We start from the raw sequence: 27,983 nt of genomic DNA on the forward strand, positions 1-27,983 counted from the left end.
GACTGATAGAAAGTCTTTAGCAAACTAGAGCTACTAATATATGCAATATTCTTTTTTTCTAATCATTTTAAAAGTCCTGTTTTGCTCAGTCTATTAAGTATCCTGCAATCTAGTGACGACAAATACTAATAAAGATGGTAAGTTATAGCAGTTGGGGTAAATGATACACTTGATACACTGTGACATAATAAAAGGACACCCAGATCTCAATGTCTTAGCACAATCAAGTTTTGCTTCTCACCAATGGCGAGTCCAAAGTGGGGTTTCCTGGTCAGACACACTCCTGGGTTGTCCTTCTTCAGGTGGTGACTCGGGGACCCAGCCGTCTACTGCCAAGGGGCTTCCTCCATCTCTCTTGTGACTTCCAGTTGTTGGTTTTCAGACACTTAAGGGAGGAGGGAGAGAGGCTAGAAGTCCATGTGACATGTTCTATGGTCACCCACATCCTGGTCTCTAGCCCTTAGTCACGTGACCCCCATCTAGACACACAGGGCTGGGAAATGCTGCTTAGCTGGGTGCCCAGGAAGGAGGGGAGAAGCAGATATGGGTTAACTTTGCCAGAAAGGATCAGGAGAATCATTTCACTTTTAATTTTGATACAAGTAGGACTTATTTTTTGGAGGCATGTACAAAGAAGAGATTATATTAGTCACTTTACATTAGAAACATTTCAGCAGAAAACAAAACTGCATGAATCAGAGGCCAAACTGCAAAGGGGGTAGAAGTGTGATTTTGATCTTCTCCTGACGTATCTCTCCTCTGCTGCCCCTTCTTAATCAGTGTCCTTCTCTGTCTTCTACCCTCCCAGACCCCCACCCTAGGGCTCCATATAATGTTTCCTATTTCAGACAATGATGTCCGTTAAAATATGCCTTATTTCCTCAGAGCCATATTGTCTGATAGGTGACAGCTAATTAATCTGATAAAGTAATTCATGCAGCTAGAATAACGATTATTGTGGGAATTGTGTTACTAGGCCCAAGTAACCTGTACTTTTAATAGGTTCCTTCCAGCCAGAGACAATGGCTTAACCCAAATAAATTGGTCTAATGGTAAGAACTGTTCAAATGTGAGAATCTTAGTCATGATGGCAGCTCAAAGAGGACACGTGTAGCAGGAGCTGCTCTGATAGAAACCTTGGACACCTTAACGTTGTTCCCTTTTACTTAACATTTGTCTTAACTGGGCTGGTGAATTATGTATCTGTAAAACTTCTTTTCTAATTAAATTTAATTTTTTATTTTATATTGGAGTATAGTTGATTTACAATGTTGTGTTAGTTTCAGGTGTACAGCAAAGTGATTCAGTAATATATACACATATATCCACTCTTTTTCAGATTCTTTTCCTATATAGGTTATTACAGAATATTGAGTATAGTTCCCTGTGCTATACAGTAGGTCCTTCTTGCTTATCTATTTTGTATACAGCAGTATGTATATGTTAATCCCAAACTCCTAATTTATCCCTCCCCCCAGTCTTTCCCCTTTGGTAACCACAAGTTTGTTCTTAAAATCTGTATCTGTTTCTGTCTTGTAAATAAGTTCATTTGTATCATTTTTTTTTTAGATTCCACCTGTAAGTGATATCATATGATATTTGTCATTGTCTCTCCGACTTATTTCACTTAGTATGATAATCTCTAGGTCCATCCATGTTTCTGCACATGGGATTATTTCATTCTCTTTATGGCTAAGTAATATTCCATTGTGTATATGTACCACATCTTCTTTATCCATTCCTCTGTCAATGGACATTTAGATTGCTTCCATGTCTTGGCTATTGTAAGTAGCTGTAATGAACATTGGGGTGCATGTATCTTTTCAAATTATGGTTTTCTCCAGATATATGCCCAGGAGTGGGCTGCTAGATCATATGGTAGAATGTTCTGATACAAGGCTGAATCATTTAGTTGGAAAGGCTTCTTAGAAAAGCACTACATATTTAGGAAAGAATTTTCTGTAGCTACACAAGATTCCTTATATCATGTCCTTTCCTTTCTAAATATGTAAATCCAGCTCCCTGGAAGAGTAGCAAAAGGCAATGACTCCATGGAGGTCATAGCCATCATCATAATTGTGTTCAGGAATTAAAATCCCTCATTGACTCTTGATTGGGAAGAATCACATTATGTCCACTTCTTCCTGAATCCAGGGTATTGTGAGGATTTGGTTCTGGTTTTGGTTTTGTTTTGTTTTTCGGATGTATGCAAAAGCAAAGGTGTTTGTGGTAAATATCAACGAAGTAACCCAAGCCCCCTCAGCAGGACTTGTTTCCCTGTGAGTAGGTTCATAAATGGGCAATTTCTGGCTTCCACGCCCTGAGTGTGAAGAATAGATCTGCTCTTTCTGATGTCATAAGGTGGGAGATGGACCTTTGCAGGCTCGTTCACAGTATGAAGGCCACTCTCGAGAAGATCTGCTGTCACTCCTTTAAGAAATCGGAAGCAAGGAGTGGGAGGAAAAGCAAGACTCTGCAACTGGGGTGGCTGTACACAGAATCACCCTCCTCAAGAGTGTCGAAGGACCCCAACTCCCAGGGACTGTCCCTGAGGCCGGCTCTCGCATCCACTGCCCTTTCCCTTCCTTGACACTTACTGACTGTTGAACTTTTCAGTGACCCACTGAGTTAAGATAAACACCCCTATGCTAGAGAAGGAGACTCTTGGATACAGAAAAAGAAACAGCTTTCCCAGGATCATATTGAATACAACCACTGCTCATGGGGACCTCGTCTTGCATCTCTCTAACCAGCCGGTCTTCACATCCCAGAGCTCTTATATGATTGGCTCTCAGCAGGCAGCAAAAGGCAACCTCGTTCCCACAACAGGATTAATGAAGAGGGGACACACGTTGCAGATAAATCTGAGTTCAGATCTGGCCTGGCCCTGCACTAGCCATGTGACTTTGCCAAGTCCCCTGTGGCCTCTGAGCCTCAGTCTCTTCCTCTTAGCATGGGGATCCCAGGGGTAATTGTAAGGATCATGTGAGCTGATGTGTGTGAATGTCCGGCATCTGGAAAGCATTGGCATCCAGAAGCATTAATAGCTGATGATGATATTTTAACTTTTTAAAGTTTATTAGACCCCCTCCTGGATATAGTGCCCAGGCTGGGGCTGGTCTACAAGAAATAGGATACATATGTGTTCTTGATGGGCTTGAAAATCTAGTTGGAAAGAGAGGCTATATGAAACAGCAAAAGAGTACATTTTCAGTGCTAAATGAATGGAATATAAAATTAGTAAAATCAGAAATAAGAAGCAGCAGTAATAAGTAGAAGTGTCAGGGAAATTAAGGTAGTTTTGGGAGAGAGTTTGAGACAGACACTAGAGGAGAAGTATTTTGCCCACTCCAGGGGAAGTGGCCTGAGCAGCAACGGTGAGGCTTATATATTTAACAAGAAACTCTCAGTTAACTCAAGTGATTGGCTCTTTGATGGTGGATTCCAGACTCAATTAACAAGACACTCGGATTGCATTTTGAGAGTCGCTTCCTGATGCCCTGCAAGTTATGTTTTACAAAGGTCTAGCCCCCTATCTGGAAGTCCGGCCCTGCCACAAAAGATCAGCTAATGTCACACAGAACCTTTCAGGGTGAGGTGGTGTGAAGGGTCAAATGACTTAACTTGCTCTTCCAAGGGCCCACATCATCCAAGCAAAGCTCACTAAGATAAATACGCACAGCAAGTGCACAGTGTCTACCTCTTGATCCTTTAATAGGTGTTGGCAAGACAGATTTGAACTCTCTACAATGGTCATTTCCATCCTTTGTTTCTGAGGGCTAAGCCCGACCCTTATCACTCAACAGAGGTTCCCCAGGGGAGAGTTGGCCTCTGTGTGTGCCCGCTCATGTGCACACGCTTACTCATGCAGACATAGGTCTTGAGCAAGCAGAGCATCTTAGACTTTCATGGGAATACATGTGACAGGGACATTTCATTAACATGCAAAGTCTGGTTCAATAAGTCTGAGGTGAGGCCTGAGATTCTGTGTTTCTGATAGGCTCCCGGGTGATACAATGCTGCCTCTCCAGAGGCCACATTGAGAGGAGCAATTGGATCCCGTCCAGGTGGTTTGGGGGTCATGTTTGTGGGGACTGGTGGAGAACCACTGCTCCTCCGTGACCAGGGGACCCCCGAGTCCCTGAGGGGTAGTCCTGTTCAGATGCACTGTTGTGCAGGCGCTCCAGGCTGCCTCCCGGGGAGGATCGCTGTGGCCAGGAGAGGTCCCTTAAGGGTCTGGTAGCCTGTGACTACAACACCTGAGACCAAATGGACACCTATTCCCAGACCACTGAGGCGTGAGGTTATGGAAACCTCCACCATGCTCACAGGGCACCTTCTTTGTGGAGGTCAGGAGATTCCCCCATATGCCTTAAACCTACAGACCAGGCCTGGTTCTGTCTGTGGAAACTTCCTCTGAAGGACTGAGTAGTTCCACGCAGAGTGAAAGAAGGCAAGAGGGGCAGCAGGAGCTCAGAGTTCCCTCCTCTGGGGGACTTTAAGTACTGCTTTGAGTGATGCTGTTGGGAGGACAGGGGCAGATCATCCTAAGCCTGCCTGTAGTCAAAAGAGAGCTTTGGAAGTGAAATGTTCCCATGGCTTTAAAGGCTCTGAGAGAGCAGTGCCTGGCTTTCCCCACGGACACAGTGACACACTGTGATCCAACAGCTGCATGCTGCCCACTGTCGGCACGGGTCATAGTCACTGAAGGCCCCCAGGTAGCACTACTTTTGTCCAGGACCCCCCTTCTACGCCTATAACTCTGAAACTACATGACATCGTAACCTTTATACGAATTTCTTCTAGACAGCATTTAAAAACACCCAAATCTTTCTTGACCTTTACATTTTAGCAGAGTTTTTTTTTTTTTTCTTAAATTGATGTTACAATAATTTTTTTAAGCTGTGGCATTTTTAAAGCTACTTCAAGAGGAACTTCACTTTCCCTTACCCATCCTATTTGAGACCAATCATTAATCATGAAGGGAAGGCACCAAGGACTCAAAGCCAGCTTTATTATGTTTTCATGTTTGTGACATTTTCTTTCTATCAGCTAGTGGGAAGTTCCTACCCTTTTTGTTAATTATCTACAAGTTGTAGAATTTGTTTTCCAGGTTACAGCCCTCTTCTATCACCTTCCACACCCTCCTCTGTCATGACCCCGGCTTCTGAGAGGGCCTTTAGATGGGGGTCTGCAGAGAATGGCTAATGGATAACATCTTAACCTTGTAAAATATGAGTCCATTTTGTCTTGGGCAAAACAGACTTTTCTGCCTGTCAAGAGACAGCTCAGCTGTCATATTCCAATCTATTTTTTTTCCCATAAGGGCAACTCTTATAGAGGGACTGTAAAATGATGGATCCACATTTGCATAAGGGTTTAGGTCAGAGGTCACAAAAACCTGAGGCCCCTAAGGCCACTGTTCTGCCTGGCTATAATCAGGTAGATCTGATAGCAGTGGCACCTTCTAAACCAGGGGTTCTTAACCTGGAGTTCATGGATACAGCTGTGTGCATAGTAGAATTCAGATGGCCATGAACTTGGATGGGAAAAAAATTGCATCTTTATTTTTATTAATTTCTAACTGAAATTTAGCATTTTATTCAATTATGAATACAGACAAGAAACTACTGTGGTATTGGCAAGCATGCCTTCACTGCGTCACCAACAGAAATCATGGGTGTTTTCATATCACATCACAGTTGCTGTAGATATCTTGAAAAATTGCTTATATTTACCACTACTTGAAAATACGGTAGTTATTAGTTTGGCTGCTAGAACTTGTTATTTAATGCATTAATAAAGAAGCACATATATTACTATCTCATACATTTGTGTGTTTTTTAATACTTTGATAATTATATTTCTATGTAATTGGTTTCCTTTGTAATTCTATGCATTTTATGTTATGTGTTTTAAAACATTATTCTGAGAAGGGTCCATAAGTTTCACCAGATTCCAAAAGGGTTCATGGCACACACAAAAATATGGGTAAGAAGCCTGACTTAGAGCCCCAGCTTGCCAGTGTCAAAGTGGCCATGTCATTTATTTTTGTAACATTCCTAATGCTTGTAGGAATTTGAGTTGACTTGCTTAAGTTTAGGGATATTTTTGAAGAATTTTTCTTTATATTAGGAGGTATGTGCTTAATCACAGGTGGTATCATAGTCATTTATTCATTTATTATTCATTTATTTAAAATATCCCTAATGACCTTTGTTAAGCTTTCTGTCAACTACTGTGAAAGATTATCAAATGAAAAGACATTGTCCCTGCCTCCAAGATCTTGGACTCCAATAAGAAGTTTATCACTCCTATAAACTCCTTATTAAATTATAAGTGTTCTGTACTGTTATTCCCACCACTAGCAAGATCTACCCTTGAGTAGCAAAGAACAATTATCCAGACCTATGCCAGGTGTTGTCAAAGGACAAAAATTTTGTTTCTTTTTCATCTTCTTCTAGAAAGTTTGAGGACTTTCATCCAATAGCCATTTATTAAGTATCAGTTGGAGGTGTGGGCAAGGGAGATAGATGTCTCTAGATGACTCTCAATTTTCTAGCCTGAGTCTCCCAGTGGAGAATGCTACCTTTCAACAAGAAACAGAATGTGTGTGAAGGGAAGGAGGAGATCATGCTTCCTGGGGAAGGAGATTGTTGAGTTTTGACCTTGATGAACTTGAGGTTGTGTGATTATAGTTGGATATGTGGATCCAAAGCTTAGAAAAAGTGTGGATTCAAAATCTAAATATGGGAGCCATCAGCTGTACGGGTGGTTAGTAAAACCACTGGCAGGGATGAGATTGCTCTTTTACCATGCAAACGTGCATCCTTTGAGGACTTCTATGTGGCTAAAGACAATGACAGGTGTATAGTGAGTAACTTCCCATACCCCATTCCTCCATGGAACAGTACACAATAACTGCAGAACTATGAAATCTCTGTGCAAAACCATATTCTCAATATTACCTTAAGACAATGCCAAGAATGCTAATATATATATATATATATATACATAGTGAGTAAAAAGAGAAAAAGAAACAAATTCTATGCCCTTCTGCCCCTCCCAACTCCTACCACAGAGCTTTGCTGCAAGCAAAGGCAGACCAATAAAAATTTCCAGGAATACAGAAGAAGGACACAGGCAAGGGGACCTTAAGGAAAGTTGGAGAGGACACTAGGAAGATTAAACAGAGCTGAACATCCTAAAGGAGATTTCAAAGTTTGTGCCTTTGAAAGGGTAGGCAGCTCCTTTAGAACCAGACACACAATTTAAGGTTGTAGACACAGTTTAAATGAGCAAGTACGAGTTAAAAGAACAGTCTTTCAAACACATAGCTTCTGGAAGAGAAAAAAAAAGAGGAAAAAAAAAAAACAGAAGGAAAAAGAGTCCTTTAGCAATTAGGTAGTAAAGCAGAAATGAAGAAAAATGTAGGGTCCTGCAAGAACAAATAGATCAACAAAATTAGTGGACTCACAATCCTCCTCCACCACCAAAACAAACAAAACCTGCTAAAGTATTTGAATTTTAATAGATCAACAGTGAAGAGTGCCTTTTAACCAGGACCATGTAAAGCATTCCAGTATCACAAAAAGTAAAATCAGGACAATAAAATCCAAAAAGGACTATTGCAGAATGAATTTACACACAAATCAACTGAGAAAAATCCAACCACCCTCTTCCAAAAGAAAAAAAAAAAAAAAGACAAAAAACAAAACAAAAATAAAACATGAAGCAGAAGGAAACTTTACGTTTACATTCCAAATCAAATTAAATATATCATAACAAGGATTTAAGGATAAGAAAAAAACACTTTAAATTATAAATTCAAACACTGAGAACAGAAATGGACAAAAAAGGTAGGAATGAAAAAATAGTTGATTGAACTCAGGAAAGAAATGGAAGAAAAAATCATGATATTATCTCAGAAATAAAGAGGAAATGACAGTGCCCAAGAGTAAATAGACTCAAATGAAAATTTAATAAGGGACGTTGAAGAAAGGCAGGAAAACAACCAAGAGAATGAAATGACACAAAGGAAGATATAAAGAGGATCAGAGAAAAATAGTGGAAATAGAAGACAGGTAAAGAAGGAATAATATTTGTATTACTGGAATCATAAAAAAGAAAAAGAAAACAAATGAAATGCAACTAGTCTTTAAAATAATAATCCAAAAAATTTTTCCAGAAAGAGAAAAAGGCATGAATCTTGGTTGAAAAGGCTTAGTAGGTATCTGAGAAAATTAACCAAGAATGACCAAAACTGAGACATATGCCTATAAAACTGTTAGATTTCAAAGACAAAGATAAGATCTTCAAGACCTCTGGATAAAAAGAACAAATACTGTTTTCGAAACTTTTTTTGCAAAATTAATAATGTCAAGAGAGTTCAACTGGCATCAAAACCAACATACAAAGAAGGCAACAGTGGAGTACTATTTTTTTTAAGTTTAAGGAAAGAAATTATGAACAAAGGATTTTATATACAGCCAAGCTGTCCTTCAAATATCAAATAACAATTCTCAGTATACAAGAACTTATGGAATTCTGTACCCATAGGTTGTTCTTAAAGAATCTACAAAAGAATGAGCTGCATCCAACAAAATCATATCAGTCCTTCAACAAAAGGACTGATAGGGAACATTTTTAAATGTATAAATGTATATATAACACTAATACAAAGGTTGGGATGAGGGTGAAAGACCAACAGCTGTTGAAAATAGTGCTCTTATTGCACTATTTCTACTATTTCACAAAGTAGAAATAATGCAATAAAAAATAGGAGAAGGGAAAGAGAAGTAGATATGCTTACATTGCCATGTGGGCATTAAGTGAATTTTAAAGAATCAAAATCCTGATTTGGGGGAAAATTTAACAAAATAAGTAAACCACTAGCTAGGGAAAATATACAAATATACAAAAAAAAAAAAAAAAAGAAATGAAAAGAACAAAATAACCATTGAAATAAAAAAAAATTAATCATAAGAGACTAAGTTGCAGACCTCTATGCAAATAAATTGAAAAACCCAAACAAAATGGATAACTTCTAGAGAAATACATATTGACCTCATTAGAGTTAGAAAGTTTAAATATACGAATTTCCATATAAGAAATAGAGAAATGTATTAAGGAACTCCCCCACAAAAGAAATCAACTAGCACAGTTAGTTTTACAGGGAAATTCTACCAAACCTTTAAACACTAGGTAGTCCTAATGCTCTGTAAATTGCTACACAACATTGAAAATCAAAGAAAACTTTTTAATCCTTTTTAGCCTGCAATATAATACTTATACCTAAACAGATAAAGACAATACAAAGAAATAAAACTACAGAGCAACAACACTCACTAACATTTCAAAGCCACTTCTACATTTTTTTAGGTATTTGGTACAACAGCAAATCACTTCCCAGTACCAAAATCTGCATCAGTTTTCTATGGTCACTATAACAAATGACCACAAATGTGGTGGCTGGCAAAAACAGGAATTTATTTTCTCATAGTTCTGGAAGTGAGAAGTCTGAAATTACAGTGTTGGGAGGGCCATGTGGCCTCCACAGTTTCTGGGAAAATGTGTTCCTTGCCTATTCCAGCTTCTGGTAGCCACCAGCATGCCTTAGCCTGTGACCACATCACTCTAATCTCTGCCTCTGTCTTCACATCACCTCCTCCACTACATAAGTGTCTAATCTCACTCTACCTCTCTCTTATAAGCACATTTGTGACGGCATTTAGGGCCCGCTTGGATAATGCAGGATAATATCCTCATCTGAAGATCCTTAATTTAACCATATCTGCAACAACTGATCATATAAAGTAGCATTTACACATTCCAGGGATTAGTACCTGATGGCCATTATTCAGGCTACTACACATAATAATGTCTAAAGGAGAAAAATGATATGACTATTTCCATAGATGCTGAGAAAGCATTTGACTAAGTTCAACACACATTCATGATAAAACTACTCCAGTATATAAGAATTGACAGATACTTCTTGAAACGATGAATAGTTCTAAAGTCAGTATCATATTTAATGAAGAAACACTAGCCATTTCCACTATGATCAGGAACACAAATGCCTATGATCTCTACTACTATTTGCACTATTAGCCAATGCAATTAGACCAGAGAAATCAAATAGAGGCATAAGAATGATTAAAGAAGAAGGAAAACTATATTTGCAGGTGATATGATACTATACCTGGAAAACTCCAGAGAATCAATAATAAAACTAACCCAAACAATGAAAGAATTTATTGAAGTAGTGGGATATAAAATTAACATATAAAAATCAATACCCTTCATACAAACAATAAATAGGAGAAATAATGGTAAAGAAAACCCATTTACAACAGCATCAAAGTGCAGTATGTCCTTATGAGTAAATTTAACAAGTGTGCAAACCGACAAAAGGAAAAATTTTTAAACACTCCTGAATTACACTAATAAAGCCTGGAACAAATGGAAAGACATCCCCTGTTCTTAAATAGGATTATAGCATTATAAAAATATCAGTTCTCCCTAAGTTAATTTATAAATTTATTACAATTCCAGTAAAATACACCTGCAAGCTATTTTCTGGAGTTAGACAATTTGATACTAAAGTTCAAATGGAAAAAAGAAAAAAAATGCAAAAGTAGGTTGAAAAACACTGAAAAAAAAAAACAAAAAACAGAACTGTGTATGGTGACTAGTCTTACCAGAAATTAAAACATTCTATAAAGCCTTGATAATTAAAATGGTGTGGAGCGTGACTAGACAAATAGACTAGAATAAAACAGTTCAGAAATAGCCCCCAATACATATGGAAATTTAGTATATGACAAAAGTGGCATCTCAAATCACTGGGGTAGAGATGAACTTTTAAATAAATAGTCTGAAACAAGTAGGTAGTCATTTGGAAACGTTAAAATAGATCTATATCTCACATCTTATAGTAGATAAACTCCAAGTGGATTAGGGACCTAAATATAAAAACTGAAACAGGACAGTGTAAAGGAAAACACAGTTAAATTATTCTGTTCTTTAATCTTGGGAAGAAAAAGGTTTTCTAACTATGGTTTAAAATCAGAGACCAAAGAAAAAAATTGATAAATTTGACTGCATACAAATTAAAAATTTTTGCCTGACAAAAAGCACCATAAACAAAGTCACAGGACAACTGACAAACTGCAAGAAAATATTTGTAACACATACTAGAAAAAAAGGCTAATATTCCTTACATATAAAGAAATCTTAATTATTAAGGGACAAAAGACAAAAATCCTGATAGAAGAATGAGGAGAAATTCACATACACACACACACACACACACAAAGATTAAAATGGCCTTTGAACATGTGAAAAACTGCTCAAACTCACTCGTACTTAAATAAATCCATGTCTCTCACCTAACAGATTGGTGAAAAATTTAAAATATGGGAATACTTTCTATTAGTTAAGCTTATTGGTGGAGGTATGGGGAAACAGGCACTTCCAAACATTCCTGGTGGGAATGCAAATTGGTACAGCCCTTCTGGAGGAACATTTGGCAATGTCTAACAAAATTGCATATGCATTTTCTTTCTGACCTAGCAACCCCACTTCTAGGGGATGTATCTCCAACAATGCAAAAGCACATATGTACGAATTTATTCATTGCCTCCTTGTTTGTAATTGCAAAACACTGGAAACAGTTTAACTGCCCATATGTAGAAGAGTGCTTGAATAAACTGGTATAGCCATACAATGGAGTATTATGCAACTGTATAAAAGAATGAGCAAAACATCTAAAACTGATGTGGGGTGCTTCCTACGACATATAGTAAGTGAAAAGAAGCAAATCCTCAAAGAGTATATCTCCTTTTCTTAGGTGTCTGCTATTTCATGCAAAAGAAATTCAAGACGGATAAAGAGAATTTGAGTAAACTCAAAGTACCTGCCTCAAAATACTTATCAATACAAAGGGAAAGATAGTAACTTTATTGTGGCGAAACCAGCAGGAGCCACCTTAACCAAGTGATCAAGGTAAATATCACCAATAATGAGATATATCAGTATCATGAATCCCTTGATATGATGTGCTGAAAAGGGACACAATATCATTTCTGTGGTATTCTTGCAAAAACTGCGTAATCTTACCCCAATCATGAGAAAACATTAGACAAAGCTAAATTGAAGAATATTTTGCAAAATTACTGATCACTGGTCTTCAAAAAGAGCCAGTCATAAAGGACAAGGAAGGACTGAGGAACTGTGACAGATTGGAGGCGAAATGCAGTGTGAGGTCCTGGAGAGGATCCAGGAACCAGAAAAGGATATTTGTAGGAAAATTTGTGAATTTCTAATGAAGCCTGTAGTTTAGTTAATATTATTGTGTTCATTTTAATCTCCTAGTCTTGATAATTATAATGGCGATGAGAAATGTTAACATAAGTAGAAGCAGAGTGAGGTATATAAAGGAACACTTTATAGTATTTTTTCAACATTTTCTAAGTCTAAAATTAGTTTAAACTAAAATGTTTTAAAGCCCAAATAAATAAATAAATGGATCTCTGAACTTCTATTAAGGGTTTTCTGGAGACCTCCACCTTTTCACAACTCTCCTATAAAAGTTTCAAAACATTTCGGAAACCACATACCACTAATCTTAAACTCACAATGATCAGAAGGGCAGTCTCACAGGTTGCAAATTAGTGAAGAGGAGAAAACTAGAAGGGGCACCAGACGAAATGGAGCATGTGAGGAAGAGATTTTTAAATGACCTCTTTTGTGTTGCTAAATTTACTCCTAACCTGGAATGGGCTACAACCATCACAAGGACACAAAACTCATCAGGTAAATTCAAGGACTTTTTAAAAATGCATCTAACCACCTCCTGTCCAAAACATTCAAGCTTAACCTTTCTCCTGAAAATGCAATCTGCTCTTTCCACCCCTCCCGCATACCAGACTCTGAGACCTAGATTGTCACACGAGCAGAACCATCCCCTTGTTCTGATTGAATAGGTTCTTGTCGTTACATTATCAGCTTGAGATCCTAGGGGTATATGGAGATATGCCTATTCATTGCTGAGAGAATTCACACACAATTTCTGTCCTTCACATAACTTTGTCCTTAAAAGCTATTTTTGGAATTCATTTCAATTATGTTTTCCCAACAACCATATTAGGAGATGACTGTTGTTCCTTCATATTAGAAGTAAAAGAAATGAGACAAAGATCTCAAAACAATTAATTGAGGTGCTCACAATAAGAAACATAATGATAACGATAACACCAGATTTAAAGTCTCCAGCCCCTGCACGCTCTTTTTGTCTAGAAAACTGTGCTGCTCTGGCACATGTGTACATGGACCTACTGACCACGGGAAATCCAGCTGACAGGGCTCTGTCACTCCATTCACAATACAGTGATGTGCTTTGCATTGCTTTATACTTTTCAAAGCCCTTTTCACATATTTTATTTAATTTGATCCTCAAACCACATTGTCACATAGGTAGAATAGAAATTTCCTTTTAATAAAGATGTTATGGTCTGAATGTTTGGTGTCCCCCCAAAATCCATATGCTGAAATCCTAACCCCTAAGCTGATGGTATCAGGGAGCTGGCCTTGGGAGGCGATTAGGTCATGAGGGTAGAGGTCTTGTGAACAAGATTAGTGCCCTTATAAAAGAGGCTCCTGAAAGATCCTCCCTTCCCTTCCACCATGCATGGACACAGTCGTAAGCTGAGAACTCTATAACCCAGAAGACAGCCTTCACCCAACCATGCTGGTTCCCAGATCTCAGATTTCCAGCCTCCAGAACTTAAAGAAGTGAATTTCTGTTGCTTACAAGCTACCCAGTCTGTGATATTTTGTTATAGCAGCCTGAACAAAGACAAATAACACCATACCATTCAATAACACTTTAAACCGTATAAAGCTCCTTTATGTGTATGACCTTATTTAAGTCCCACTAAAGGAAAAAGTGTGAGGTAATATTACCCACATTTTCAATGATAACTGAGGCTCAGAGGTGGACTAATCCAAAGTCACTCAGGTAGATTTAAGAAGACACCTGAACAATCTTCCGACTCATAACGCAGTAATTTTCCCCCCTTCTGCCATAGCTGCGTACCCAAACGAGGAGAAATTACACGTTTCTAACCGTGACTCCAAAAATGAGTCCATGAGTGACTTCCTCCTAGAAGGGGATCTAAGGGGGTCATTCTGCTTAGCCGCTTAGCCACACGGCTATTCCAGTGGGGTAAGCAGAAATAGAACATGGTCACAAGTCATGCTAGCAGGAGCAGCACCTGATGAGGGGTCAGGCTAGGAATCGGGCAGTTATCTCTATGGATATCTGTGGTCCACTTAGGAACCATTCCAAGGACTCCAGGAAAGCCAGATAGGATGTACGTTAATTCACTAATTAAAAGCTCAGAAAGAATCATGAGGTGTTTGAGGTAGGAGCCATCAGGCTTGGGGCGGCTCCTATTACATAAAAAGTTGTATTGAGTCAGCTCCCTCCACTTTACCTCCTGCCCTAGTATCTCTTAAAGATATGGGGGTTCCCCCTGCATGACCCGGGAGAATTGGGTTTCATAAACAACAGGACTCCAGAGTCATGCTTAACCCTTGAGCATGCTGCTGCATTCCATGATATTCCAGAGCCTGACCACGGCTTTATGATAGAAAAAAAAGCACCAAGAAACTGAAGAGGGAAGGGCTGCAGAGGTGAGTCGGTGCCCAGAGAATGGAGTTCCTCCTGGATCCTGGCTGTGTTGAGGATGGTGCCCTGTGGAAAATTCTGGCCACCCCTGTAACGGCCCCATAGCTCAGTTGGACAAAGCTCACTAATCTGGCAGCTGTCAGATACTTTACTTATAGCGACATAAGCAAAATGATTGGTTCTATTGACAGCAGCCTGGACTCCAAGAGTCACACAGGTGTCGCGGTCCTGGGCAGGGAGATCTTCTCCCATCCTCCCTATGGCTTCTGCAATGCAAGTTTCAAGGCCTTTATCCTCCAGGGCTGAGGGGATTTGTGTTCGCCTCTGTTTGTTTTTATAGGGTTGTGTTTGGGAGAAACTTTCATGTGTGGAAAGCAGCATTCTAATAAATAGTGGCGTCCAGAGCTGTGCAGAGTCCTGAAGCTGAAGGTCACGAGGAAGAAACCAAAACCAGTGAACTCGGGGATGTTTTGTCCTGAATTTGTAAATCCAAACAATCTCCCAGTTATGAAATGGAAAGTTTGTGGGGAAAAACAAATGCTTTGGTTATTACAGTGTTACTACATTCATAAAATATATTTCATGGGGGGGGGGTGGGAGTTTACACAGTGGGTAATGAGATTTTTGCCTTATACATTATTTATAACCGCTTAATCCAGGTACTGTGGGTTATTTTTTTATTCCTTCGTTTTCACAGCTACAAAACACTTCAGTATTTCTAATTTATTTCTGCTTACAATACAGATGTTCTCAATTGTGTTTCTAACTACATTTCAACCATTATGATCGCGTTTATTTGTTTGTGTCAGCACACAAGCAGGGGCTGAATGTGCAATACACAATAGTGAGGCTTCAAGAAGCCTGTAAGAGGCCTCTTGTGCTTTAGTTATCAACAAATTAAAGCAGCTTGGCGGCACTATCTTTATCATCAGTGGTTTTCATCTCCGGATAATTCCCCTGCAGTTGGGGAGGCAGCGCGACAGCCCTCTCTTGGTGTAGAAAGGTTGCACGCCTTAAAACAGCACTTTTCGAGATGACCATTTGGAAGGAACATTTGGAGAACATTTGGGTTATGTCCTCTAACTGAATTTCCAAGCTGTTGGTAACGGGCTAAAGAAAACGCAGTCTGTACTGAATCCTAAGAAAGCAAGAGTGTAAGAGCCTTGAAGGTCATGTGTAAATATTGACATTTTAATTTTATTTAGCATACCAAAGTGGAGCCCTCCAGTTGCTTATCTTGCCGTAAAAACCCACCCATCTGCACTGCCCCGAAGATTGTCGGGGAAGATCTGATCTGAGCGGCCGTGGGCGCTCCTCCCTGCCTTTGTTAACAAGGCTGAGTTTTGTTTGTGCAAAATCTGAGTCAGAGGGGTGTTCCTCCCCTCTCATCTCCACCGCGGACCGATGCACCTGATTAGATAGCAGAAATCTGTGGGCTGAATGTTCATGTAGTGACAGGAAAGCCAAGAGGCAAACGCACTCAGGGAAAACAACCTCCTGCTCACTCACAGAGTCAAGTCAGGGGTCCAAAACCAAAGTTACTCGAGGAACCAATAACTGGCTAATTTGGCCAGAACACCCTCTTGTGTGTCCTCAGAAGCAGCACGAGGAATAAACGCCAACATGTCCGCAGGCTTTGTATCCTTCTCACAATCCAGGGCTCCACCTGCAGAGCTTAACTTAAACAGGGCCGAATTCTGAAGGTGAGGTGCAAGTGACAGCTTGGTCTTCCCGCCAACAACAGCGGTTAGGGCTCCCCACACACTTAGCAAGCTCGCCAGGATGCTTGAGTGTCAGCCGACAATGGCATTGCTTTCCTAGGCCAGAGCCAAGAACCCTGCTTATGTAGAACAGCCTGGAAGTTTGATAAGATGCCTGAGGCTCCCGTCTCCCTACAGCGAGGTCACTAGAATCATTTTCCTCCTGAGACATGGTGAATGGAAATGCAGGTCCAGCAGATACAAGGAGCCAGTGAGTGAAACATGGAGGAACCAGGGCCACCTCAAGTGGTCTTTGGCCTCAAAGGTTTTTTCTAAGTGAAAAGAAGAAAATTGAATGTGGGAACAAAATGATCTTTGAATGCTTCCTAACTCAAGCTCTGACTTACTCAAAAAGGGGGACATGACATTAAAGACCAACACTATTTTCTGCCTTCTGCATTTGAGCTTTGAAGGGTGCTCCTCAAACGTTCCTGATCTAGGGCTTCCCTGGTGGCGCAGTGGTTGAGAATCTGCCTGCCAATGCGGGGGACGCAGGTTCGGGCCCTGGTCTGGGAAGATCCCACATGCCGCGGAGCGACTAGGCCCGTGAGCCACAATTGCTGAGCCTGCGCGTCTGGAGCCTGTGCTCCGCAACGAGAGAGGCCGCGATAGTGAGAGGCCCGCACACCGCGATGAAGAGTGGCCCCCACTTGCCACAACTAGAGAAAGCCCTCGCACAGAAACGAAGACCCAACACAGCCATAAATAAAAAAAAAAAAAAAAAAAAAAAAATTCCTGATCCATCCTCTGTGCCCAAATCAATGTCATGATTTACAATTCACACTATAGTTGAAATATTAACCGTCCTTCCTTACTCTAGCCTTGTTAAGTCCTGGCCAGCACAGCTACTGAAATAGTGCAATATATTAAAGCACTCTCAAAGATATGTTGTTTGTTTTGTTTTGTTTTTAAGCAGTACTGAGTGGGCGGAGTGAGTCCCATTCAAAATTCCCAAGGCGGCAAAATGTGTGTCAGTTGGCCCCTTCCTCCTTTGTCTGTGCTTTCCCCTCACCTACTTAGCAAACCTTCCTTTCATTCCCACTGATGAACTTCCAAGTTCCTTCTAGCTCAACTAGCTCCTTTCAGTCACTGGAAAACAAAGCTAATAACTACCTTAATGTATTTGCCGGTATAAGGTAATTTTTTGTTTTGCACAAACCAATAGAATTTTCATTTTAAGGGAAGCAAAGAAAGCCAAAGGAATGACTCTTTGGAGGTAGAATGTCAGAGACATGACTCTTGGATAAAATATAACTTGGGGCAGAGTAGTATACTCTCAGCATCCCTAAAGTGGATGAACCAGTCAAGTCAGTACCCACCAGGCAGACCTGGTAAATTTCAAGACGGAGACTACCCACCACATTCCCACTGTGATGTTTTAAGCATAGTGTATAGTAAGCTCTACCTACCTACTCAGAACTTAATACTAATTAGTTCTAATTAATCTTATACCTGATTCCTAAATAACTGAACTAAATTAACAGAGTCTAGTTATTCCGGTTATTCTCAAGACCCTATGGAACAGTGGTTTTAAAAATTCCAGAAATGGATAAAGAAGGCATTGGAGTTTCTCTGAAACATCTAAGTTAGAGTAGCACAATTCATTGTTTTTATACAGAATTTGATTACCTGGTTAGCCCTGATTTGTTTCAGTCTAAAACCTATGATGCTTTCTTTTCAGTTTGGTCTCCTCCACATACTTGAACCTGTAGAGGTGGGAGGGGAGACAAAGAAGACTTGTTTTATTTGAGCTTGCGAAAATAATGGCTCTTATCAAGTTCAATGTCAGAAGTTTTCCTCCACAAGAAGGAACAGTATACTTCCTGGTGAGCGATAGTTCTTTATTACATAGAAATGGTTCCTAATTCTCAGCAGATAGAGCACTTGAGGAAGCAGGGGTATTCTCCTAAGTCACAAAGAATAATCTGATGGTGAGTATGATTGACTGTTGTAAGCTTTCATAGCTTGTTTCACACTGAGATCCTGAAATATGGGAAAAGAACACTGCCGGCTGGCCAAGGGAAGCCATTGCTGGGAAAAGGAGCAGAAACATCCCAAAAGGCTACCAGGATAACCACCATTTTCAACATTATTATGAAAAGTAATAAGGTAATAAGAATAGGAAATTTAGGCTATGTTTACTGGATTCATAAAACATTCCCCTCAAAAGGGGGAAATTTTTAATTTTTCATGAAGTTTGAAATCTACAATGGTCTGGCATCATTTCCAAGCATATAGAAGAAATTCATTTTTATTTTCATCTGAATTAATGTATCTCAAACAGTGGGCACATCAGAAGCACCTGGGAATTATGTGGGGTTTGGGGTTTTTGCTTGTTTATTTATTTGCTTGTTTGTTTGTCTTCATAATATATTTTAGTACCCCACCATAAATCTACACTGAAATTGAATTTCATAATCTGTGTCAAAGAAATGTATACTTAGAAAAGGAGCTGTTACAGTGGAGGATTACTGGACTGAATGTCAATATTATGACATAGTATGAGTGTGTTTCGTGTTTGGTAATTGCAATCATTGTTGCTTTTGTTGTGGTCATCCATGTACAATGCTTAGTGTCAGTCTATTTCTCTCTTGTAAAAATAAAATACAGTGTGTGTGTGTGAAAAAAAAAAAAAAAGAAATGTTTACTTAGAAAGATTCCCCAAGTAACATCTGAGACTGACCCCCTAATTCAACAACACTAATATTAACACTTTAACCTTACCTTTGAACCCTGTGATGACCAATTTTCAGATTTAAAACCCACACCTTCTTAATTTGGTGCATGGGGACAAGGAAAGGAGAGAGTGTTTAAGCACTAAAGACAATTTTGACAAAAGTGAACACAAGATTAAGGAATTTAGAACACAGTATAAAAGGAGCAAAGAACTCTTTCTTCCCTTGTCTTCTTTCACTGTGCTCTCTCGATTTTTCTCTCAGTATGGCTCCCAGGCCCTCTCCCAGTACCTACTCTGTAAGGCTTTTATCCCACGGCCCTTTTACCCTCTCCCCCTGTACATTTGCTTAGTTGATCTCCCCTATCTCCTTGACTCCAGCCCCATATATATTTGATTCATGTATTAGTCTGCTCAGGCTGCCATAACAAGGTACCACAAACTGGGTGGCTTAAACAACAGACATTTATATTCTCACAGTCCTGGAGGCTAGAAGTCTGAGACAAGATGTTGTCAGGGTTGGTTTCTTCTGGGGCCTGTCTCCTTGGCTTGTAGATGGCCATCTTCTCCCTGGGCCTTCACATGGTCTTCTTTCTGTGTGTCTCTGTGTCCTAATTTCTTCTTATTATTAAGACACCAGCCATATTGGAATAGGGCTTACCCCAATAACCTCATTTTAATTTATTGCCTCTTTCAAGACACTATCTACAAACACAATCACGTTCTGAAGTTAGGGGTTAGGACTTAAACATGTGAACTTTGGGAACATAGAATTCAACCCATAACAGCTCTGAATCATCTAACTTTAGACCTACATGATGACTGGCTCGTGTGTTTGAAAATCTCTCACATGAAAACAAGGGACAAGACCTCCGTATTGCTTAAGAGATCAAAACCAGGACCAACGTGTGGAAGATAAAGGTTGAAAGTCTCAGCCCAACATAATGAAAGAATTATGTGACAATGAAAGGAATCTAGTTATTAGGGGCTGCAGCCCCTGACAGTGTGTCCCCACCACCAGAAGGGCATGGCAGAGACTGGATGGACCCCTATTGCTCAGGAAAATCTAGCAGGAGCCTATAAGGTCCCTTTTCCTTCTTTAATTTGATGACTTTAATGAGGAAAATGAGCTCACACAGACTAAATCAAGAGGATCAAAATAAAGCAGTAGAAAATCCAAAAAGCCTATGCCTAGATGTGTCTGTAAACATAACATAATCAGATATGAGGAGAAAGGTTTTTTGGAACTCTTAGATTCATGCTTTCCCTGGGGGTAATATAACGCAAATAAGGTAAGAGCGTGAGCCATTTCAAAAGTAGTGAGGCCTCAGGTAACGCGGGGAAGGCTAGAGCAACTCAGAAATGTCTTTCCCAAGAGAAAATGATCATTCAGCACATGGGTGTCCACGGCAATTTAAATGGAGATTTTCCCACAGAAATCACAAAGATCAGAACCCAGGTGATCTGACACAACAGCTCTGCTCTAAGCATCAACTTACAAGGTACGTGCACGAAGGCCATTCAGGAGGCCGTTGGGTGGCATGTGTCAGCATCAGCAGGCCAGTTGTTGGAAGACCCTGACTCCAGGACCCATTCTTCCATATATAAGTCCACTGACCTATGGTAAGGCCTTGTCTTCTTTGAACCTCAATTTCTTCATCTGTAAAATAGGAATAATATTACCGATCCTCACAGCAAGTTGTGAGAATTGATGTAACCATATAATTTATGAATTTAACTATGCAATTTAATTCAACTTAACTGAATTGTAGAACATTATTCAAATATATGGTATTAATATTATTGCTTTTCTTCTTGCCCAAGGTCACTGCCTATACTGTGTGCTATAAATGCAAGTCATCTTCCTCTTAGATGGAACATGAAAGGTTTCTAGGGACACTCTTTGACAGCACAACTCATTCGGAAAGATGCAGACTTCCTAGACGCAGTGGAGAAAATAATCCAGGAGAGGCATTCCTATCCCAAGAGACTAGAAGGAGATAATCAAAACCAAAAGCTGAAGAATGTGCAAAAATGAAGAAATTCCACACATCAGAGAGGCAAGTGATCGTGAGATTCTTTTCATAGATGATAAATCCAAACTTTACTCCCCATTAAGTTCTCTCTGAGATGCTTATTAAAAATGCAGGGACTTCCCTGGCAGTCCAGTAGTTAAGACTCCACAATTCCACTGCAGGAGGCGCGGGTTCAATCCCTGGTCGGGGAACTGAGATCCCACATGCCGCGTGGCGTGGCTAGAAAAACAAACAAGCAGACAAACAAACAAATATGCAGACTCTCCCTTCCTGGAAATCCTCCCCACTACCATCACCCCTGATATTCTAGTTCAGTAGGGCAACACTTTGATAAACACTTTCCTGGAGAGTGAATTCAGACTCTCCAAAAAAAACATCTCATGCTTCTTACAACACTATGGAGGCTTTGCAGTATTTACCAAACCTGGGTTCCATGCGCAGTATCTAGGGGTGACCTGGGGTTTCCTTAGCATCTCTCTCCAGTATCTCCATCTGCCCACCTCCAAAATATGTCAAAATAAGCATTCAAGCTAAGTAAAGATTTTGTACTTGCTGGGCAAAGCAGCCTCAAGATAAGGCCCCTAATCCTTCTCTCCTTCCAGATTGCCACCTTAAACCCCTGTATCTAGAAATTTTGGGCTTGCCATCTGCCCAGAAAGATGAGAGCTTCTTGTGTGACAGTGTCAAGTCCCTGCTGAGCTGTGTGAGGCTGGCATATGTAGAGCTGTCTTGGCTTATCAGGGGCTCCTCCTGGCACATGTAGCTCAGATGGAATGAAGGGCCTGGGAAGACTCACCCATCTTACCCAACCCACCACCCACTTCCACCAGTTTACACAAGAATAAGTGAAACAGCCAAAAACCAACTCTGAAATATATCTCTAAAGACCCTGAAGCCCTGAGTAAGAAACTGAGACATTTATGGGAACCTTTGGAATTTTGGAATTCTGTTCTTACACCCTGCTAATCACTGTCACTGAGAAGTAGCAGGACCAGTTTTTGCCGGTCATTATCACCTGCCCTTGACATGACCGACTCACCTGCTGCTTCTCCAGATCATGTCCAGTCGATTCTGTAGCCATGGCCACATGCAGCCTCTGGGTTCTCCCCTGACAGCCTGACCCACCTAAATCCAGGAAAATGCTTGAATCAGTGAGGGGTAACTAATAGCAGGTGACACTTTAAGACAAACCCTTGTATCCTACACTATTTCTCTCTTTGCTAAGAAGTATATTTGCAATCTGATCAGTAGAGTATATGTAGCACTCTCTTTTATAATATTTTTGTAGAAATCAATACAGTGTAACCAAATTGGTGTCAATAGGTTAGATTCCTTATTTATCATTGTTGAGACTTTTCATTTCTTCATTGAAAAACTATTGGTTTACATCATGTCATTTGACTTCTGGTTCAAGTGCTTTCAAAGAAACTGATTTTTAAAAATGCATCCTTGAAAGCCTGACAGTCTAACAGTTGAAAAGTCTAAGTCAGGACAGAATGGCAGACTAAAGATGGGTAAGATGCGAAAGTAAGAGGATAACTAAGGGCAATATTAAGTATACAAATATATGTTTATCAACAAAAGCCAGAAGAGCAAATGGAGCAGCCAGTAATAAAAAATAGGCAAGCACATTTTGATTTAAATTTTTAAAAGTACCCAGTATCCCAATACTTTTCCCATTGAAAGAAAAAAATGTAGCCATTATTCAAAGGGAAAATGTGTGTGCGTGTGTGTGTGTGTGTGTGTGGTACATTAAGACGAGTTCCACTTCAATTTCTGAGCCTCGTAAGTCATCATCCTCATCATCTTTCCATTTGTGCAAGGTTTCACAGTCTACAATGCACTTTCACAAATACTACGTATTCATCCAACCAACATTTATTGAGTTCCTCCTCTCTTTCAGTGTGTTGGACACTGGAAGTAAAAATATAAAAAGTTAATACTTACCTTTGAGAAGTCCATAGAAGCAATCTCCTATCCTAAACAAATTTAAGGAGGGGAAAGTCTTTGCAAAGATCAGAATGGGACAATGATTTTTTAACATGCAATTTTCCCCCTAGAATTCCAAAATCCTAGTAATGACAAAGGAGAAAAAATGATCACCAATTTCCCCATATTTTGAGAAAGGCATTTCACTACTTCTCACTCATTGGACTCTGTTACTAATCATTTGAGAGTTTCATAGAGTGTAAGGGGGCGTGCCTCCTAAGCCTAAAAGCCTAAAAGTTTTAAGGGATGCCCTTAGACCTATAGACCTCTTCTCTATTTGCCATATCCTGGACTAAAAGGGGGTAGTATCCTTTCTCCTTAATTGTAATAGGTTAGGCATTAGGTTTACAAATAAACCTTGAGTATATCAATTTAAAAAGCAATTAAGGATCACCTATGATGTGTCATGCACTGTGTTAGGAATTACAAGAGAAAAGTAAAAGCATGTCCCTGACCACAGGGAGCTCAGGAGGGGAGAAATACATATAAAAAGCTAAGTAAATATAAAGCAAATGCTCCGCAATCAAGGTAAAGGCAGTACCTGAGGGTAGACTTTTTCACCTAGCTAATCTTTTCAACTCTTTCACTAACGTCCTTGACATTTTATGCTGGCAGGGAGGAGCATCTGAAACAGATAGCTGTCATGTTTTAGGCACTATGTTCTGCTGTTATTTAAATTCTTCAAAATGTTAGAATGGGTTATGAAAATATGTCCTCTGAGCCCTTTAGAAAACAAGCCAGACTAATTTCACTTAGAAAAGAAATCACATCAGATTAATAGTCTTATTTTGATGAGAACATTGAATTAGCTACTAGATAGATCTAGTGAATCTTGACTTGAACAAGAATTCTGAGAGGGTCTCAAGAGTTCCTGCTGGTCATGTTGAAAAATAATTGGTACCAAATGATACCACAATAAGATGAAATCATAATGATTAAACTACAGTGCCCAAATGGTGCTGGTCAGCCTTGCGGAGAGTTTCTAAAGACATTCCTTAGGCCTGTGCCCTTAGCCCTGTTTTAGCAACATGTTACACAACAATTTGCACAAAGATGTAAAAAGTATGCTCTACTGAAACTCCAATGAATTTTAAAATCTCAGAATATGGCAAAAAACTGGCACTGAGCCTGGTCCATGAAAAATATATTTTTGAAAGTTTCTATAATGGATGAATGAATAAACAAATGGATTGCATAGATTTGAAAGAGGAACTAACATTTAATAGATCACATGTAATGAGATAAATGTTAGGTCCTGCACCAGGGTCTAAAACTACCAAAGTACAAGAGAAGGAGAGAGTTTTCTGAGCAGTTTGATTGGAGTAGCCATCTCCTCCCCCCACAAAAAAGATAAAACATAAACAAAAACATTTAATACTCTAATTGGTTGTATCAATAGAAGTATAGAACCTAGAATGAAGGAGGTGATAGTCTACTTTGTACTATCAGCCCATACGGAGCATTTTGTTCAATTATGAATGCTACACACTGAAATAACTTAAGGAAAAACTGAATGGTGAGTAGGCTAAATATCATGTCATATGAGAAATAATTTATTATATTATGTGGGATTATCATCATAGTCATAAAAAGAACTAAGTGACAAGTGCTTCACATGCATTTTCTCATTAGGTCCTCACAACATGTTGCCTGCGAAGCAAGTACTATTATTATCCCATTTAACAAATAAGAAAATAAAGGCTGAGAGAGGCCAGACAATTTGCCCAAAGTCAGAGAGGTGATAGGCAGAGGCAGCTTTGAACCTCAACAAGGCTTCTCTGATTCTAGAGTCTACACACTTAAGAAAAGGAGACAAATATCGGAAAGACTATGATGTGGACACAGAATTGGAGCCTATTCATACTGGCTTCAAGAAAGAGCACTGGAACAAAAGAATGGAAGCTACTGGAAAAACTGGGTCATTACATGAAAAAATTTATAATAGTTCTTTTAGGTGTCTCACCCAGATCCCCTCCCATGCTTTTCCACACCATTTCAGATCAAATTGACCATTTCCTTGAATGAGGGCAATTATATTAATTGCAAACAGTTTTCTGTTTTCTGTCTATAAGAACTCACAGTTCAGATTTTTAAGGTGGTAGGTTACTGTTGGTCACATTTCTAAGTCTATCTATATTTCTGTTCCTATTAACTACTGCACAGATCTGAGCAATGCGAGGATCAAAGATGTGTAGTTTTGACTTTATAAAATATGCTAGCTATAGCTGCCCTTGAAAGCCAGGAATTGTGCCTTCCCTCGGTGCCACCTTGAAGCCACCGTGGGAGATGTACAGGTCACCCCAGGTTTCAAAAAGAAGCAATCCATTTCCAAGTTGCAATCTACTTGAAATAATCTCCCCAATTACATGGAAGTAATTTACTCCATATTTACTTTCTGCTTTGGACTATCAAATATCTCTTCCTCTCACCCCCAGGGGCAGCAGCTGGGATTAAAACTTCCACTACCCTCTGGGCTGGGGCTTTATTATTTAACTCTTTCGTGCCCACTTAGGAGTGGACAAGGTTTGCACCAGATGATGACTAAAGTTCCCTTTAGCCTAAGACATATTATTGCAATATTAACCTTATTTATTTTAGATCCAACCTATTTCCAAAACTGTTTATTGTTTTTAGTACAAATTCTTTCTCCAGCACGGAGGCTGACCAACATAAAGCTAAGCAGTTGAAAAGTAAAACATTTAATCAAGTAACAAATCCACCCATGCAATACCAAACAGACTAATGTATATATTGTTTGCTACAAGGTCAGGAAGAGCTCAAGGGGTGCTAAGCCCAGTGGCACCTCTCAGCGGGGTAAAGTTTCACTTTCCACCCTACCAACTGAGGCCGCCAAAGCTCAGAGGAGGGAGCATTTTTATTTCTAATAATTCTCTGTCCTGGGTGTAGCCCTCCAAATCTCTGGGTTTCCCCCTGTTCTGTCTCCTATGGAGAGGAAGAAAAAGCCTTTTCAAATCAATCTTGGCCTCTCAAAACCCAGAACCGTGGGTGAGCGTGACTCTTTGTTTTTAATAGTAGGCTTTATTTCTTAGAGCTATTTTAGGTTTACGGAAAAACTGAGCAGAAAGTACAGACAGTCCCCATCTACCCCTCCCCTACCCCACCCCCATCTCCACAGTTTCCCGCATATGACACCTGGCCTTGAGCATGACTTTTCAGTAGAGTGGTCCAGGTTTGCGGTTCTGAAGTTCCCCGACCTTAAGGTGGCGAAGATTGTGGTCAGACCCATCCCTGTTCCCAAAAGAACTCACTCACTCCGGAGGCTTCCATCAGCTGCTGGGACCAGCCATCCCATCCTGAGCTGAGCTCTTCAACAACATGAACCTGGCCCAGAGGCTGCCGCCCCTAAAAACAAGCCAGACAGGAAGCAGGAGGCAGGAATGGGCTCTGGGAAGAGCCTGAGGACAGCAAGTTTCAACAGAGTATTTTGAGGAGACCGTTGGCAACATTATCTTATTAAATTACAGAGAGATCAACCTTACTTGGAGAAACTCTTCATGAAAAACAATTAGGCAGCCATCATGGTGCTGTTATCAGTGAGAGTTGCCCCCGCAAATCTCTTTGGCCAGGGCTACTGTGCTAGGATGAACTTCTCCCTGTGCCTGGCCCTCTTTCTGCACTAGCTTTTAATTGCTAATGAATTAAACTTTCCAAGGAGATAAGAATAATGTTGTTTTGTTTGCACACAGGCTGCATGACTAACAAGGACAATGTAAATAAACCCATTCCGAGCTTTATCTGCTTTATCTGCAGGTGGACGCACAGTGCCTGTGTTCTAGTGAAGCCTGGGATGGCTTCCACACAAGATTAAGCGGTTATTGTGGAAGCCAAGGCTTGCACACTGTTAAAAGCCCGAGCTAATACGTTCACTTAAGACGTTATGCCTAATTATGCTATTTGGCAGTATGGAAACCTGTTCCCCAAATCTTAAACCATCCTGATGGTTTGGGTGTGGGTCTGAGCCCTGTAAACATGCCAGGACGACTCTGTAGGATTTGGAGCCAACTATACTCCATGATGGTTATGAAAATGGGCAAAATCTAGTCCTTGTGCATTCTGTGCCCCCAGGATGGTACGCATTTCTTCTTGGTCCTGTAGCTATCGTAACAAAAAAGTGTGAGGGGAACTGTTTGTACTTTTATTTTTGGAAACTTACTGCAATCTCTGCAGGCATCTCTTATGAAATACAGAGTTCTCTGTCCACCAAGTTGTTTGGGAGTGCTGGTGGGGATGGAGTTCTTTATTTATGGGTTTGTTTCAAGTTCAAAGAAGGGCTGCCCTGGGGGATGTAAAGTACAGCATGCTGACTATAGGTCATAATACTCTATTGAATATTTGAAAGTTGCTTTCAAATAGAGTAGATCTTAAAACTTATCAGAAGAAAAAAAAAATGTTTATAACCAAGTATGGTGACAGACATTAACTACACTTATTGTGGTGATCATTTCACAGTATATACAAATGTCAAATCATTATGTTGTATACCTGAAACTAATGTAATATTATATGTCAATTATCCCTCAAAAAAGAGAGAAAGGAATGCCTTCATGGCTAGGAGAAAAAACTGATGTCTCAAGTTCTGAGTCATGGTTTGTGCTTAGCTCCTGATGTCAGTAGAGTGAAGTGTCATGTGGTTTGTGTTCCTTGCCTGTAAGCAAGTATGGTGTGGTGTGATACCAACCCTAAGCATTGTTTTGGCTGCGTGTTGAATGCACAGAATCCTCTGGTGATGTACGAACATCGTGTGTGTGTGTGTGTGTGTGTGTGTGTGTGTGTGTGTGTGTACCTTCCTCTGCCCCATCCCCACTGAT

At 39.9% G+C, this 27,983-nt stretch overlaps 1 protein-coding gene across 9 annotated transcripts; it reads right to left on the reverse strand.

Moving 5' to 3' along the window:
• Positions 1-567: 567 nt before the first annotated feature.
• Positions 568-27,983, reverse strand: LOC309604694 (uncharacterized protein). 9 transcript variants are annotated; one of them, XM_082339668.1, is made up of 8 exons: positions 26,424-27,983; positions 23,113-23,144; positions 22,205-22,290; positions 21,287-21,384; positions 20,629-20,789; positions 19,180-19,226; positions 18,085-18,161; positions 568-16,727 (listed from the first exon to the last, which is right to left on the reverse strand). In XM_082339668.1, exons 2-7 carry the CDS (start codon positions 23,125-23,127, stop codon positions 18,110-18,112), a joined length of 459 nt encoding a protein of 152 aa, XP_082195794.1. In that variant the 5' UTR covers positions 23,128-23,144; positions 26,424-27,983; the 3' UTR covers positions 568-16,727; positions 18,085-18,109. The 9 variants fall into 9 exon arrangements, 3 of the variants coding, with proteins under 3 accessions (XP_082195794.1, XP_082195796.1, XP_082195795.1); XR_014230961.1 differs by lacking the exon at positions 23,113-23,144 and having other exon boundaries at positions 19,180-19,750; positions 26,428-27,983; XR_014230964.1 differs by lacking the exon at positions 23,113-23,144 and having other exon boundaries at positions 19,180-19,750.

Source organism: Balaenoptera borealis (genome assembly GCF_965194805.1).
Source record: "Balaenoptera borealis genome assembly, chromosome: 1".
NCBI lineage: Eukaryota > Metazoa > Chordata > Mammalia > Artiodactyla > Balaenopteridae > Balaenoptera > Balaenoptera borealis.

Bases quoted from the DNA above. Each gene is read 5' to 3' on its own strand.
- LOC309604694 (XM_082339668.1), bottom strand. The intron at 21,385-22,204 runs GTGAGTCGGTCA...TTGTTTTTCTAG, and splicing joins ATGATCTGGAGAAGCAGCAG to CCACGCCACGCGGCATGTGG. The intron at 20,790-21,286 runs GGAAGTCCCTGC...CCTATTTTACAG, and splicing joins CTTAACTACTGGACTGCCAG to ATGAAGAAATTGAGGTTCAA.